Source organism: Melopsittacus undulatus, chromosome 12 (assembly GCF_012275295.1).
Source record: "Melopsittacus undulatus isolate bMelUnd1 chromosome 12, bMelUnd1.mat.Z, whole genome shotgun sequence".
NCBI classification, from domain to species: domain Eukaryota; kingdom Metazoa; phylum Chordata; class Aves; order Psittaciformes; family Psittaculidae; genus Melopsittacus; species Melopsittacus undulatus.
This window is the reverse complement of record NC_047538.1, coordinates 21,421,763-21,437,064: the sequence shown is the minus strand read 5'-3', so window position 1 is coordinate 21,437,064 and position 15,302 is coordinate 21,421,763. Positions and strand designations below refer to the sequence as shown.

Genomic DNA, 15,302 nt, shown 5'->3' with positions numbered 1-15,302 from the left:
ATTAGGGCTGGGGGGCTGAACCCCTCCATATGGCCATGGGTTTGGGGTTTGCATTCCCTGTGCCACTGCTGCTCTGAGTTGTCTTCATCATGGTCAGGAGCTTTTTTGCTTAAGTCAGACATTTCCACACGGTATCTTAAAGCCTTTATTTCAGACTGCAACATTCATTATCTCCTGGCTGACAGCAAGAGCCTCTTTCAGCATTTCATTTACAATTACTCCAGCAATAAAGCTGTCTGGTGCTTGCTTGTGAATCCTCCTGTTCCTCCGCCTGTCCTCTCCTCTCGAGCATCTGTCCCCTTCGGTCCCCACGGGCCCATGGTGCTGACCGACTGTTCTCTGCTTTCCCCCCAGAACCTGGAGAAGCAGATGCGCCAGCTCGCTGTCATCCCACCCATGCTCTACGATGCTGACCAGCAGCGCATTAAATTCATCAACATGAACGGCCTCATGGATGACCCCATGAAGGTCTACAAGGACCGGCAGGTGATGAACATGTGGAGCGAGCAGGAGAAGGAGACCTTCCGGGAAAAGTGAGTGCAGCCCATACACCTCTGTGTGTAGCCCTTGGGAAGTGTGGACAGGACCCATGCGATGCTTTGGCCAGGGCTCCAGTGCACTGAAACATGGATTTCCCAAGGAGAATGGATTTTCCCCAGGGATACAGTTGTAGTCTGTGCTGCCTTGGGCCTGGGTGCAGGGTGATGCACCTGCATAGAAACCTCAGGCTTTCTGTATGGTTGGTGTGCCTGTATGGTTGGTGTGACTGTATGGTTGGTGTGACTGTATGCCTGAGCAGAGCTGCTGCTCATGAGGAGAACTAGGAGGTTTTCTGCTTCTGCATCCCCATCAGCCAGTTGAAAGATAACACCAATGAAACCCAGCACTCCATAGGCTCATCTGGTTTGGGGTTTACATGCTGTCCTTTGGGCACTGCATGTCCAAGGGGATTCTCGGGGCTGTCAACATCCAACTCCCCCATGTAGACCCTCTCAGGCTGCAGCTTCCAGCTGGTGCCAGTCCCCCAGTGCTCCATCCTGCTGTCTGCAGGATTTGCCACCAGCTGCTGTTTCCATGGATGCATTCCCACATCAGACACATGCGAACTCTGGCTGTGGTGCTTTCTCCTGTTTGCAAGCAGCGCTGCAGAACAGCTTCACTTTGTCAACTGAGATCACTTGGGGGATTGCTGATCCCTTCCCTTGGGTACCACTGTGCTGTCAGCCAAGCTGTGGGTCTCACCTTAGCCTCACATCCAGAGTGGCCCAGTGGGGGCCCAGGTTGGAGGACCAGAGCATCCTTGGTGCCCCAAATGTACCATGTGTCTGTGACAACACAGCTGAAGTTCAACTCCAGCTCACTTCTATGGACATGAGGCACATGGAGGTACGTGGGTACATCACAGCCACCTCATCCCTTACAGCAGCGCTCCCTTAATCTGGCCTCCCTACAATGATGGGATAGCAGCAGGCCCACAGCCAGCCATGCTGGAAGCTTCTCCATGTCCGGGATCCCTCCTCCTGTCCCTGCCTGTGATGACTCCTGTTTGCTGCTGAGATAAGTGCCAAGACAGACCGAAAGAGAACAAAACAAGCAAACCGCCTCCAAGCCTTTGGTACAGGAGAATCCTCATTGCTAATTAGCCTTAAAATGTGACACCCCAAACAGCAAGGCTTGCCCGCAAATGACGCAAAGACTAATTACTTGGTCTTTAATGGTGGGGCCGTGCCTGCCTAATGGGGTTGGAAGACTCCACACCCAGCTCATGCATCCTGCTGTGCACGGTGGTTTCTGTGTCATCACCGTGGGTGATGCAGAGCTTGAGGCATAAATACAGCAGGATTTCAGGGCTCTCACAAAGCTCATTTGAAGAGATTGGTACTTAGGAGCTGGAAGGAGGGCCATGGGTCCTGTGTCAGCTCCCGCCCCGATCCCAGTGTGCGGGTAGCTGAGCTGCCTGGTGTGCTGTTGCTTCTAGCCTGGGTTTTTAGAGTGAACCAGACTTGTGTCATCTGTGATTGTGACCCAGAGCTGGCCTCTTCCTGAGACCATGGAAACCTGATGTAACCTTCTATTCAGCCTTCATGGTGAGGGCTCTTGGAGAAGGCAGCCAGGCTCTGCAAGGCTGACAGGCTCCAGGTCTGAGCTATCTTAGCTGTCAAAACATAACCACGAGGAAGAGTCTGATTTGATTTGCTTCTGGGCAGGATTTCAGGTCTCTCTATGGAGAGCTCATGGCCAGGGGGCTGTGGTCTGCTGATGAAGGCTGTGGTACCCCTTGGTCCTGCTCAGGCACCAAGGCCTTGTTGTGCTGGGCACCATAAGAACACAGCATCCATCCTTGTTATGGGGACACAGTCTGGCTGATGAAAAACAATGTATTGTTGTCTGCACTGCTCACAAGGCTGTGTTAGCATCACTGATAACATGGCCTTGAAAAGCCCGTCTGTTTGTGCTGGGTACGTCTCCAGCTCTGTGCTGTGATTCCAGCCTGTCTGAGCAGCCCAGCTCTTATCTTTCCCCTCACCCCCAGCATTTCTGGTTTCTTTTTTCTCATTCACATGTTTTGGGGGTATCTTGGTCTCTGTATTATATCTGGGGGGGGTAAGTTTTACTCTTCAGGTGACAGAAAAGGCCACAATTGCGTGTGGGATAGAGACTGGGGACCCCATTAGGCACCCACACCACAGCTCACCCACCTCTTCCCTCTGATCCACTTCCATGGGGCACAGAGCTGGTAGCTCCAGGGAGCTGACAAACCACATGTGCCACACTGGCCACTCTGCTCGTGTGGGCAAAGCGGGTGCTGGTGGCAGCCCTGCAGCAAAGTCACCGCTCACCAGGCTCCTGGTGCTTTGGTGCTGCACTGGTTAACCATCCCCCTGCCAGCAGCAGCACCTCCTGCCAAGGCCTTGCTGGCCTGAGGTGCTTCCCCACCAGCTAAGCAAAGGGATTTATTGGAGGAGGCATCTCTGTGCCTGGGGACATGTGGTGATGCACCCTCCTGTGCTGCCGGAACCAGGGCCCAGCCTGCTGACAGCTCCTCTGCTTGCTGGGCAGGAGGCCTCGTTCCTCACAGCCACTGTGGCACTGGGGATCTCTTGAGCAACTCAGCAACGTGGCAGCTTCCTCCTGGGCCTTGGGTTTCCCTTCCTGTCCTCTGCAGCTGCTCCTGACAGCCCAGACAGGCCTGGGGTCCTGCTCAGCCATGCTGCAGGATGCTTGGGCATTGATGCTCGGGCAGGATGCTTGGGCATTGATGGCAATTCTTCACCCTTTCCTTGCCACATCCCGAAGCCTCAACCACGTGTGCAGCTCTGCGCCCATCCTGCCATTGGTATGGGCTTGGGTGTCTCTGGGAGCAGCCCCTCTGCCCTCTCCCACCCTGTGATGCACATCTGCTCACTGGAGCTGCTGACCAGCCCGGCTGCAATGGGCTAAGTATAAAGTCCCTGTCTTTCTGGAAGCTGAGCAGCAGACACATATTTCCTCACCCCCCTGGGTCCCTCAGGGAGCTGCTCCTGCTGCTTCAGGCACACAGGGCATGGCAGCCCAGCTGCAAGAGGGTCAGAGCCGGAACCCATGCTAACCCTATCCCTTTTGCTCCTCAGGTTCATGCAGCATCCAAAGAACTTTGGCCTGATCGCATCCTTTCTGGACAGGAAGGTAAGCATCCCTGCCTGGCTTTAACCTGCCTCATGCCATAAGAGATGGCATCACATCCATCACATCTCCCTTTGGTGCAGGAGCAGCCAGTGGATGCTGGGCACCTGTGGGTGCTGGTGGCAGCTCAGAGGCCTGGTCATGGTCCAGATGCCTCCTGGCTCCCTGCAGAGACAAGGGACTGAGTCAGCTTGAGGGAGTTTGGAGCAGGGAGATGTGTGAACACATCCAGCCTGGCACAGAGGCGTTGCAGCCCCCTGTGATCCGCCTGGGGAGCTGCTTCCCAGCATCTCCTGGAGCAGTTTGCACCAGCCAGGCTGTCACACAGTGGGTGGGTACGAGGCTGCCCAGCACAGAGCAGAGGGGTCCCCTCTTTGCTCAGGTCAGGGGTGTTGAGGGTGGGCTGAGTCCCAGTTCTTGCAGCAGTTTGGGTTGGTGTCATGTAGGCACACACACCTCCCCTTGCTGTTCAGCTTGCAGGAGGGTCTGACCTTTCCCAAGCCTCTGCCTTGTGCTTCTGGGACTTTTCCTTTTTGCTGATGGAAGAAGGGTTTGAAAAAGGGATTTGAAGGAAGGCAGGTCTCTGTTCCATTCTGAGCAAGGGCAGGTACCCTCTGTGCAACTGGCCATATGGGCAGATCCTGGACAAACAGCCTGGAAAGACAGTGATGGACCAGGTGCTCCCCTGAGCAGCAGACATTTGAGAGCTGCTTGGAGGTAGCTGCATCCTCTGCCCATCTCATGCAGTGTTTGATCCAGACAGTGTCCACTCTCTGGGGGAACCCCTCTGCTTTCAGGGGTTGACCTTAATTATTCCCTGATTTGGCATGATTCAGACTGGAGAAATAACTGCTAAGGCCTTGACTTTTCTTTCCAAAGCAGCAAGCAGGCAGAGGCCAGCAGCAACCTTGTGCTGCTGCTGTTGCTGTAAGATCCCAGGCTCTTTCCAGCCTTTCCCACTTGCTGAAGCTGAAAGCGGTGGGACTTGGATGATGCTCACAATCCAGCCTGTGTTCCAAGCTGTAAAATGTCTTCTAATTTTATTTGTACTCATTTGTAAATCAGGCTGTAATTATGATACAGAACACATCCATTATCCTGTTGGAGAGAGATGCAAAGTATGGCTCAATGTAATGAATTAATAGATTTTTAAATTGCATTATAAAAAAATAGTGATCTTAGCCCTTGGAACAGATGACTGTAAGTTTTTGTGTTCTTGTGTGTGTATAATCAGGGCTAGATTAGAAAGAGATCCAATTAACACTTTCAAAGTTGCAATCTGGTTTTGCACATGGTTCCGCTCCTTGCACAGGGATAGGGACAGCACAGCCCCTGGGAGCACGCAGCAGCACCCTGCTCCTGGGTGCTTCCAGGTGGGATGGGTCTGTTCATGCAGGGAGGTGTTTGGGCTGCAGACCTTCAGAAGCAGCAGACCTGGCAATGGCAGGGCCTGAGTGATGCTCCTTGAAGTCTGCTCCCTGATAGCGCAATGGGATGGGACCTGCTGTTCCCTGACCCGCTGTGTCCTTGCAGACGGTGGCAGACTGTGTCCTCTATTACTACCTGACCAAGAAGAATGAGAACTACAAGAACCTTGTAAGAAGGAACTACCGGCGGCGCGGGAAGGGCCAGGTAAGAGCTGGAGGGACCTATGAAACATGGGGCTGAGCGCTTCGCACTGCTTTGCACTGGCAGCCTCTCAGCAGCACTCTGAGCACCCCGAATGCTGCTTTACCCCCTCCCCAGATGGAGGTCTCTCTTGCAGGCTGCAACAGGGCTGTGGTTTTGCTCTGTGTAGCTCTTCAGAATGTGCTGTTTTCTGGTGGTTGATGTTTGTCCGTTCCCGTGCCAAGGTCACAGTGGCTTTCAGAAAGCAAATAACAAACCCAGGATGCTTGGGAAAGGATGGAGCGAATGCAGAAAACCTGCCTGCGTGTCAGGAGTGGCACAGGGCTGCCCATGCAGCCTCTAACTCTGGGCAGGAACCAAGTGGAGCCTCTTCTGTCTCCACTCTGGAGACAGCAGCCAGTGTGCTGATGGGGATGGTGCTCCTGGGAGCTGGATCAGGGTGCTTATGCCTTGTACCTGTGCCAAGAGGAGAATGAGCTGGGTGGGAATGACTGCTGGTGACCACCTGAGCAGAGGCTTGTAAGTCTATCTGGAGAGTGTCTGAGGTCCTCTTGAGGGCTAGCAGATGTGGTGCTGTAGCTGGAGGAGACCGTAACTCTTTGGATGAGGGCTGGGCCGGTACTTAGGACACCATGAGATGCTGGGGTAGGTGACTGAATCAACCCTTGGCCGTTACCATGGCCAAGATAGAGATCTAGACATGACCATGCCAGTGTTGCTGCTGATACCACAATACCCAGATAAGTGCTAACCTCTTGGGCAGGTACCTTGTCCCTGCAAATGCTTTCAGCCAAAGGAAGGTCCATGAATGAACAATCATCCATGTCATGAGGAAAGTGGGGTGACCACAAAGGAAGCATCTCTCCAGATAATGTGGAGATAGGGGTGGAAAAACCGGCCTGGCCTGTGCCACCACTGACATCAGCGGCTCCTCACACTGCATGGCCATAAAAAGCAGCACTTGGGTCGAGGTCCTGATTGGGAGGCAGATAGGTAGCCTCACTCCAATTTGATTTCTGCAGCATTAAGACATCAGAATAGCTAGCACATGACGAATGTCATGGACAGGGCCCAATTTTCCCTTCTTTTTTTCAGACACATTAGAGATGGATAAAGCCCTATTAGATTATCCAGTCCCTCTCCCAGCAAACACAGGGTGGTTCCCTCCAGTACATTTTTATAGTGTTTACCATGGTCTGTTTTGTTAGATCACAGCAACTAGAACATGAGGCCACATTTGTTTCTTGTTAGTGCTGGAGACATTTAGCATAGCAAATTCTGGTTTCAGTGCAAAGTTGAGCAAGTGTGGAGGGAGAGAGGCAGTCTAATGCTCCTCTCTGCATCTGCCTACCTCCCCCTCTGGCCCCAGACCTGCCTTGGCCTGCACCCAGCAGGTACTATGTATGTTCTGGGGTTTAAGAGTATCCAAAGCATCGCTAGCTGCAGTATTTCCCATGGTGTTTTCCCTTGCTTTATGGGCCTGGTCCAGCCTGAGCACTGGAGACTGTGTGCTGCTGTTTGGAGCCTTGTTCAGTGCCAGGGACTTACTGCATCCCATAGTACTTACTTTATAACTGTAGTAAAAGGTAGGACTACTTTTGCAATATGAGTAACTCATTAAGAGTGAGGCACCGAAGGGCACTGAAGGGAGCAGTGCACGTCCCCTGCAGCAGACCTCAACCAGAATATTACTGATCCCGAAAGAGGAATCAGATCCGAGTCAGTGCTCAGGTGGAAGGTGGGATGTTCAGACAAGCTGTGAGACCCAAGGGCTGGGTGCATGAACAGTAGTGGGAGAGAGATGCGGAGCTTAGAATCCAGCTCTCCCACAGAGATCCTGGGGAGTCTGAAGATGCACACTCAGTGCTGTGACACCTCCAGTGTTTCTGTATGTTGCTTGCATCTGTTTCCTGCAAGGCTGCGAGCAGAGGAGCACTGGAAGAGCCTTGGGAAGGGCATGATGCTGTGAAGGGGAGGCTGTTGCCCATGTAGGCTCATAGAGAGTCAGAGCTGTGCTCCCCTTCACCTGCCAGTCTCAGCCATCAGAGATGGTGACAGGATGCAGGATGGTAGACATGGTAGGACGGCATACAGGGATGCTGTGAACCGGCATACAGACGGCTGTGAACCATCTTCCTGCAGCCTTGAGAGACATGGTGCTGTGTTCCTCGTGCTTCAAACACAGGTTTTCCTGCTAATAAGGGTTCAAGCAGTTAAACACCAGAAGTGAGCTATAATTGATTTTAGAGGAGGGCGGGCGAGGTGGACTTCAGATCAGATGAGAGGAGAGGATGAGGTCTGGCACAAACAGCATTTCAAGTGGCTCTGTGCTGTTTCCTCCCTGCTTTCCCCATGGAGAGACTGGTGGTCTTACCTGCTCTTGGAGGAGCTTGAGAGCCAAGTGGAGATAATTACATGTAGAAGCAAAGCTCTCATTGTGGCCTACTTATTAGAAGTCCATTAAAAAGTCAGAATCCCAGTGCTCCCTGGCTGATGCTCCCTGGCAAAGGATATTCCTCATAAACCTCTTCTTAGTGCTAAAAATCTGCCAAAAGCAGGGACTTCACACGATTCTGCTTCCAGTTTGTCCGAGCATGGAGCAGCCGCCTGCTCTGGAGCAGGGTGCATGGTCCTGGCATGTGCCTTCCCTAGTGCTCCTGGGTGAGAGGTGTTCCCATCTGATGGCTTGTGCTGCGGAATGTTTGAGCTCCTGAGATAGAGCCTTTCTGAACTAATCCACTGTGTTCAGGTATGGAAAATGCCACTGAGCCCTGCAAGGGGGAATCACTGGGAAGAGGAATAACTTCCAAGTGTGGAATGTGTCATTGGAAACAAAAGAAAATGAAGAAGTTTGTGTCATGGTGAAACAATCTGATCCAATAATCAGCATAAATCTGATTAATTAATCTGCATGAGCTTGTATTGAAAGGCCCTTGTGGAGATGAAAGCCCCTTTGGGGGCTATTGCAGTCATTCTTTAGGGTATTCCAGAGAGCTTCTCTGCAAATGCCCCTGTTCCTGTAGTGGGGGCTGACAGGAGTTCTGGAGAAGGACTGTTCCAGGGGTGTGTAGTTACAGGCAAAGGGGAACGGCTTTAACCTGCCCGAGGTGAGACTGAGCTGAGCTCTTAGGCAGAAGCTCTTCCCTGTGAGGGTGCTGAGGCGCTGGCACAGGGTGCCCAGAGAAGCTGTGGCTGCCCCATCCCTGGCAGTGCTCAAGGCCAGGTTGGACACAGGGGCTTGGAGCAGCTGCTCCAGTGGAAGGGGTCCCTGCCTGTGGCAGGGGTTGGAGCTGGAGGAGCTTTAAGGTCCCTTCAACCCTACCCAGGCTGGGATGCTATGAAAATCAAAGCTAGGCAGTTAGTGCCACGTGTCTCCTCTTTGGACAAGCTGCTCAGCCAGGCTGCAGCAGCACAAGCATTGGGCTGTAGCTGTGCTGGAGGAAAAGTGCCTTTATTTCAGCATAATTATTCCATGCACAGCACAGGTTTTTATTCCAGAATGTGTTCCCTTTGCTTTGGGAGCAGCGGTGCCCACATCACTGCAGCGCACAATGTGCTTCCTGTGTCAGTGCTGGTGGATTCCCAGGAAGGATCCATGGAGCTCCCATGCAGTGCCTGGATGGGGATGCGGGTGGTCATCCCACTAGGAGAAGCTGCCCCAGCAGCGGGTCAGTCATCAGCAGCGATGGGCGGCCGAGGAGCCGCCTGCCTGCCCTGGGCTGGCTCAGATGAAGTCATGGATGGATGGATGGATGGATGCGGGACATGCCGTCACACCGTCCCCTTGGCGCTGCTGTCAGACAGTGCTCATGTCATCCCTGGCCAAAGGGCCCTATGCTTTCCAGGACTCACTCCATGGCACCCGGGGGACCGGCTCCACCCCGACCCCCCATTTGTGCACTGGGGAGCAGTGCCAGAGCTGTACTGGCGGTGCTGGTGGCTGTGGTGTGACCTGGCCGGGCAGCCGGCGCGGTCCCTGCCAGGGCTGACAGCCGTTCCCAGGCCCACCCTCTTCCCATCCCTGCCAAAACCCCAATGGAATGATCCATCCCACCACTGTCCCGCCCTCCCCAAACACAAACCATCCCCTCACTGACGCGGATGAGCAGCCCCAGCCTGGAGCTCCATAAACAACACCAGTGCTCTTCTCATGGAAGCACTGTCCTGGCTGGCAGGGCTGGGCTGCCAGATGGGTCCATGGCTCCATGCTCCCCATCCCTGATGCAGGAGCAGAGCACCCACTTGGCTCCAGCCTTGCTGTGCCATCCGCAAGGATCAGGTCTGGAGCTCAGTGAGCTGCCTCTTACACTGCACATGGTGTGTGTGCCCCTGCTCCACTGACTACAGTGGATAATGAGGTGAAGGGTATTTATATCTGGGAAGTGTTTGATTATCATCAGTCAAGGGAGTGGCTCCTCATTAGTGACAAAGGACTCGACAGCTTCTCTGTCAGATGCAGGGAGAGAACCTGTCATAAAATCCTGGTTTGACCATGCAGCCCCTCACCCTGAAACAGGCCTGGATGTGGCTGCTGAACTTCACTGCCACAAACACCTGTAAATATATTCCACAAGCATTGAAGCCTGTGCTGACAAGTGCTGTATTTTAAAGGGGTTGTCTGCAGAGCAGGTCTATGATGGAGCAGTTTGCCTGGGATGTCAGTGGCAGGGTGTGCTGTGATGGGATGTTGCTGTGAGATGCCCTGCTCGCTGTCCTGTCCCCCAGGTCAGCCCCATCCTGCCGTCGTGTGTAGGCTGAGCTCCCTGCCAGGACACCAAAGTGATTGAATCTGATTCATCAGAGGTCAGGCCCAGATCTGCAGTGTGAGAGCACTGCTGGTGGTTGGGGAAACCTCACCAGGCTGAGGCTGCAGGACCCATGAGAAGTCACATCTGGTCAGACCCTGTGGTCCTGGTCCTGCTGGAGTGCAGCCTCATGGGGGGAGATGTCTTGCATTTATCCCTTGGGTGCTTGTGTGTGATGCTGTTGAGCATCAGGGTGCCTGTGTAGAGGAGGTTGGCAAGGTGTGAGAACAGCTAGTTTGAGCTAATATTGATCCTGTAACCTTCCACTGGCACCTGCTCTTTCCACCTGGGCTCCCATACCCTGTCCCCCAGGTGTTCCCTGTGAGGTGCATCATGCCCATTCCTCCATTTCAAAGGCATTGCAGCTTTCCAGAGCCTCCAGGCAGCATAATCAGGCAAACACAATGGAAACTCACATTCCTGAAATCCCAGCTGCAGTTTTGGGGGTGATTAAATGAGAACGATGTGGCCATATTTGGGAAAAGAATCGAAGGATGCATTGCTGGGGGAGGTTGGTCCCCAGGTCCTCATGGGCTGCTGGCAGTGCAGGGTCAGCACAGAGACCTGCATGCTCGGGGCAGGGACAGGCATCAGGCACGGGTTGCCGATGGACCACTTGCTGATGGATCCTTTGACCACCACAAGCAGGCTCTTCCATGCAGCGTGATTGCATCTGAGTTAGTGGGGATAAAATAGTCACTTACAAGTGACGGGAACCTCATTGTGGTTGGCTCCCGAGTTGGGACTCGTGTTTCTCCAGCAGCAGGTTGATGCATCCTCCTGGCGAGCGTTCCACCACACCTGCACCCATGTGAGTACACATCAGACAGGGATTTGGGATCCAGGCTGGGCATTAGTGACCCTGGTGGTAATGCAGCATCTTCCCAGCAGGACAGGGAGCGGTAGAGGCAGTTGGATTTTGGGATGAGTTCTTCTGTTGGTTGTTGTGATCCAGGTTTGACTGGAAATGGATGGGAAGTGGGTTGTGTCATTGCTAGGTTGCTTTCTAAAGCAAGCACAGCTGAAAATCCAGAGAAAGCTGCTCCGGATATAGGGTTTGCTTTGCCCCCAATGCATCTGTAGCATGTGTGGATGCATCCCACGAGCTGCTGACCCGGCACCTTCCTCTGTTGGCTGTGCTCAGAGCAGGGTCAGCATGCGGCCGGGGAGCTGCGAGCAGGAGGGGAGCAGGGTAAAGCAAACCACAGGGAAGAGAAAACACGTGTTCCCTGCCTGGGACAGAGCGGGGGCTCATCTCCAGTGCTTCCAAACATTACACTCTCTTCCCCTCGGGTCATTTTCCCTTCGCGAGCAATCAAATCACTGTTAAATCAGCAGCAACCCAGAGAAGAAACATTTCCTCTTATGGAAAAGCCCTCGGTGGTTTAAGGAGGGAGCTGAGTGAACAGGGTCCTGTAAAACTCACTGGTGGGAAGGCACCAGCACCCACTGAGCTGCACAGGAGCTCTTGGTGCTGCCCGAGGTGTACCCATGCTCTGGCTGTGCCATGGTCTGGCGAGCAATGCTGCAGGGTCCAGCATCCCTACAGTCACACAGCCAGCCCCTCTCCTTGTCCCCAGCACTCTGCTCACCCCCAGGACCGGCAGCCTGGGACATGGCACAGCAGGACAGCCCCACTGCGGCTGCCGCGCTCGGCTGCTGGCACCGGCCATGTCTTGTGGGCTGCTCGGTGCCTCCCGGGATGCTGGGCACAGCACCAGCCATGCAGATTGCTGTCTGTGGGGTGCATTGTTTACCAGCTCCAGGCCGTCGCGGTTGGGGTGTGTGCCGAGCGAGCCCCACGTTCTGTATGGGTCTTATCAAACCCAAACCCTGTCCCTTTGAGTTCTCAGCTCTCTTCCACATCAAACCCAGCCCCGGATGGAAGCGATCAAAGCCCAGTCGCCGGCAGACATTCCTCTTCCTCTCCGTGCTGTTTTGGCAGAGGCTTGTTTTGCTTTGTGGTTTCTCCCATGAGTGGAGGGTGCCATGCATGGCTGTGAGAAGCCAGGCTGTGCAGTAGTGGGTGGCAGCGAGGGCTGAGGCGTTCCAGACCATTGGATCAGAGCCACTGAGCCCTGTGAGTTAGTTATGTGGTACATCAATGTATTTCTAAGCCATCCTTCCTGTGCTCCGTGTCCATCCATGGGATGGGTAGGGAGATGCAGGGAGCAGTGTTGTAACTGGCCATGCAGCATCAAACCTCAGTGGTGGGTGCTCCTACCTTTCTGCTATGGCATCAGGAAAAGGGGAAGGATGCTCCATGGGAGACCTCAGGTATCTGGGCAGCCTGGTGGCTAAAGAGGAGGCTGGTGCTGAGTCCGTGTCCTGGCTCCCATTGGTGTGATGAGCTAGAGGGAGAGTTTGAAAGCAGGTGGAAGGATGGATGTGGGTGGTGGAGGAGCCATGGCTGTGTTTTACCAGCCCTGCTGCTGGCAGAGATGCTCTGTTCAGTGTCCTATGGGGACCCAAGTGCCAAATCCTGCTGACTGTGCCACAGAGTGCAGTGCATCCTGCCCGGTGGTGCTGGTACAGGACCCTGTGGGAACTTCAGGGTGATGCCAGCAGGCCCCCATACACACACATGGCTATCACAGCCTGCTGGGGCTCCCAGAACAGCAGCAAAGCAAAGCCCAGGCACTCCTGGGGCCAGCCTAGCGCAGACCTTTTGTCTTGGGCTTATCTGGAGCTGGTTTTAGTTTGCAGCTCCCCAGCTGTGTGCAGTGACCTCGGCCTGAGCCTGCTCCGCAGCTGAGTGCCCCTGCAGAGCATCACAAATGCCATCGGTCTGAAGTCACCCAGGGCACAGAGCTGGAGCCCTGCACACAGCAGAGGCAGCACAGCGAGCGGGTGCTCCAGGCTGCTGCAGGGGATGGGGCTCGGGCCAAACTCCCTGTCGAGGTGTGACATGATGGGGAGAGGGTTATCAGGTGTCACCACACTGAGCCCATAGCAAGGGCTGTGCAAAGCTGCCTCCAAGCAAAACCCCTGGAGATGCTGCCTGCGGTGCCTGTGGACGGGTTTGTGCAGCACCAAAACCATGCTCACGGCTCCCTCTGGACATGGTCTGCTCCCTCCTGATGTAAGGAGCAAACAGGAGGTGGTGGTTTCTGTGGTGTGTTCATGTTCTGTAAGAGCCCATGATGATGGCAGTGGATGTGATGCACCTGCTGGCAGCCAAATGGCATTCCCTGTGCAGCCAGGCTGGCCTCGAAATATGGTGTGAGAGAGGAGCATTCACTCCCAGCCGGAGCGTGGGCTTGGGAATGGGCTCTTGCACAGTGCCATCACTGAGACCTGGGGCAGTTCCCTGCCAGCCTGTGGCATGGACAGGGATGGGAAGAGCTGGTTGTGCTGAGGTGGGAACCAGACTCCTAGGGATGAGCTCAGGTAAACATCACAGGTCCCCAGCAGGACCAGGGCTGTGGAACTGAGCCATGCCGGTAACAGTGGTGTTCTGGTGTGTACTTTGAGGGTGCTGCATAGCAGGGAGTGAAGGGGGCTGTGAGTGCCCCCATTTGCAAGGTGCACAGTCTGGTGGTTAGCACTGGGATGCTGCTGGGCAGCGAGTGAGGTTTGTGTGCATGGTCCCTGCTCATCTCCCAGGCAAGGGGATGAGGAAGCAGGAGCAGTCATTTTCCGGAGGTTTGGAAAATAAATAGCCCTGTGCCGTAGGTTAAGCTTGGCATCCTGGTGGATTAATCACGCTGGCTGCAGCCAGCACTGCGAGCCCCGGTGACGAGAGCTGTGGTTTATAGATGATGATTCATCGACTCGACTTGGAGCGACCACGTTATTCCAGCAGATTGCAAAATCAGAAGAGGAATGTTGTGGTTAGTTTACGGCTTAACTATGCAAATCGTCAGGAAGCCTTCAGAGCCGGAGAATGTGAGGCACAGCGCGGCCGGATGGCTGGGCGGTGAGCAGGGGCCGGGAGCCGGCCATGGGGCTGTCGGGGACCGGCCGCTCACGGGAGCCGGGCAGCGGGGAGGTGAGTGATAGGGGATGGGGATGAGGGGCTGGGAGCAGGGTGCTGTGGAGGCAAAGGGACACGGCTGCTGGCTGGGAAGGGGGTTCTGGATGGTTTCACTGTCCCCATGCCAGGGCACTGGGGGTCTCCAGCAGGGCTGGGGAGGGTGAAGGTCGGGGAGCTGCTTTCCCCACCTCCTGTTCTCCCATCCCGCTTCAGGAGCAGGCAGTGCTTCGGCAGAGGAAGTAAACAGAGTGGGAGGAGCTGCACCTCTTCCTTGCCGAGGCTTCTGTGAGGCAGAGCCATTGCTGGGCATAGAGGGAGTCGGTGTTTCCTTGTCCCGGACTTACCTGGACGCTGGTGTCCCCTGGAAGGATGTCCGGAGCTGGAGCTTAGGGTGGCTGAAACCCCTGTGCGAGCCCAATGGAGCCGGGCAGGGCGAGTGTAGCTCCGGAGGGAGCCGGGTGCTGGGGCAAGGGGGTGGCCGGCACACGCGGTATTCCCGGGATGCTGGCAGCGCTCTGCTCCAATCCAGCTGCTGGTGGGAAACCGGGATAGAGCAGAGCAGGTGTTTGTAATTATGGATCAGGGGAAGGAGGCCGCCCGGCCCCATGGGTTCGGAGCAGGAGCTCATCCCATGTGCAGTTTTGTCCCGGGGCCTTTCTAAATAAACAGGATGTGTCGGCAGCAGCGATGTGAGGAGGAGGAAGGGTGGTCCAGCAGTTAGCGTCTGACCTGGGAGGGAGGGACAGGAGCGACAGCCCTGCCCTCTGCCACAGGCATCTTCCCTGGCCTCGGGCATGTCCCTTCACCCTCTGGTGCAAGGTGGGGAGCACGTACCTGCTGCTGATGGGGGGGCAGGGATGGAGCTGGGGAGAGGTGGAAGCTCGCTGGGAGCTGAGCAGCTCTAGTGCTGGGCTTTGGTGTGTCTGAGAGCTGACCCACCTGCTGGTCCACCTCTAACCGGGGCACTGTGAATCACAGGGAAACATCGGCTCGTAACTGGGGAAGCATTTCCTGGCCTGTCACGCTTTGGGATGGCGTCCCGTCCCTTGAATCATCCACAGCTGGTCCGCATCCAGCACTAAGAATAGCCTCCCCGTGTGCCGGGAGCGGGGGACCGGCTGGCCCAGGGTATCCTGGCTGTGGCTTCCTGGTGCTGTGCAGTGCCATGGTCCGGCTCCGATGCTGAGGTTTGGGGTACAGCAGTAGCATGGATGGGCTGAGGCAGCCGG

General features: G+C 55.1%; 1 protein-coding gene across 12 annotated transcripts in view; it reads left to right on the top strand.

The window, feature by feature from the left end:
• NCOR2 (nuclear receptor corepressor 2) overlaps positions 1 to 15,302 on the top strand; it is a 218,771-nt gene that overhangs the window by 143,005 nt on the left and 60,464 nt on the right. For 10 of the 12 annotated variants that reach the window (XM_034068507.1, XM_034068506.1, XM_034068502.1 and 7 more), the window contains 3 exons: positions 355 to 533; positions 3,612 to 3,666; positions 5,197 to 5,295. In XM_034068507.1, coding sequence (XP_033924398.1) covers positions 355 to 533; positions 3,612 to 3,666; positions 5,197 to 5,295 — 333 coding nt within the window. Of the gene's footprint in view, positions 1 to 354; positions 534 to 3,611; positions 3,667 to 5,196; positions 5,296 to 13,967; positions 14,089 to 15,302 lie in introns of those variants that run through there. The other 2 variants (XM_034068504.1, XM_034068505.1) reach the window with 2 other exon arrangements.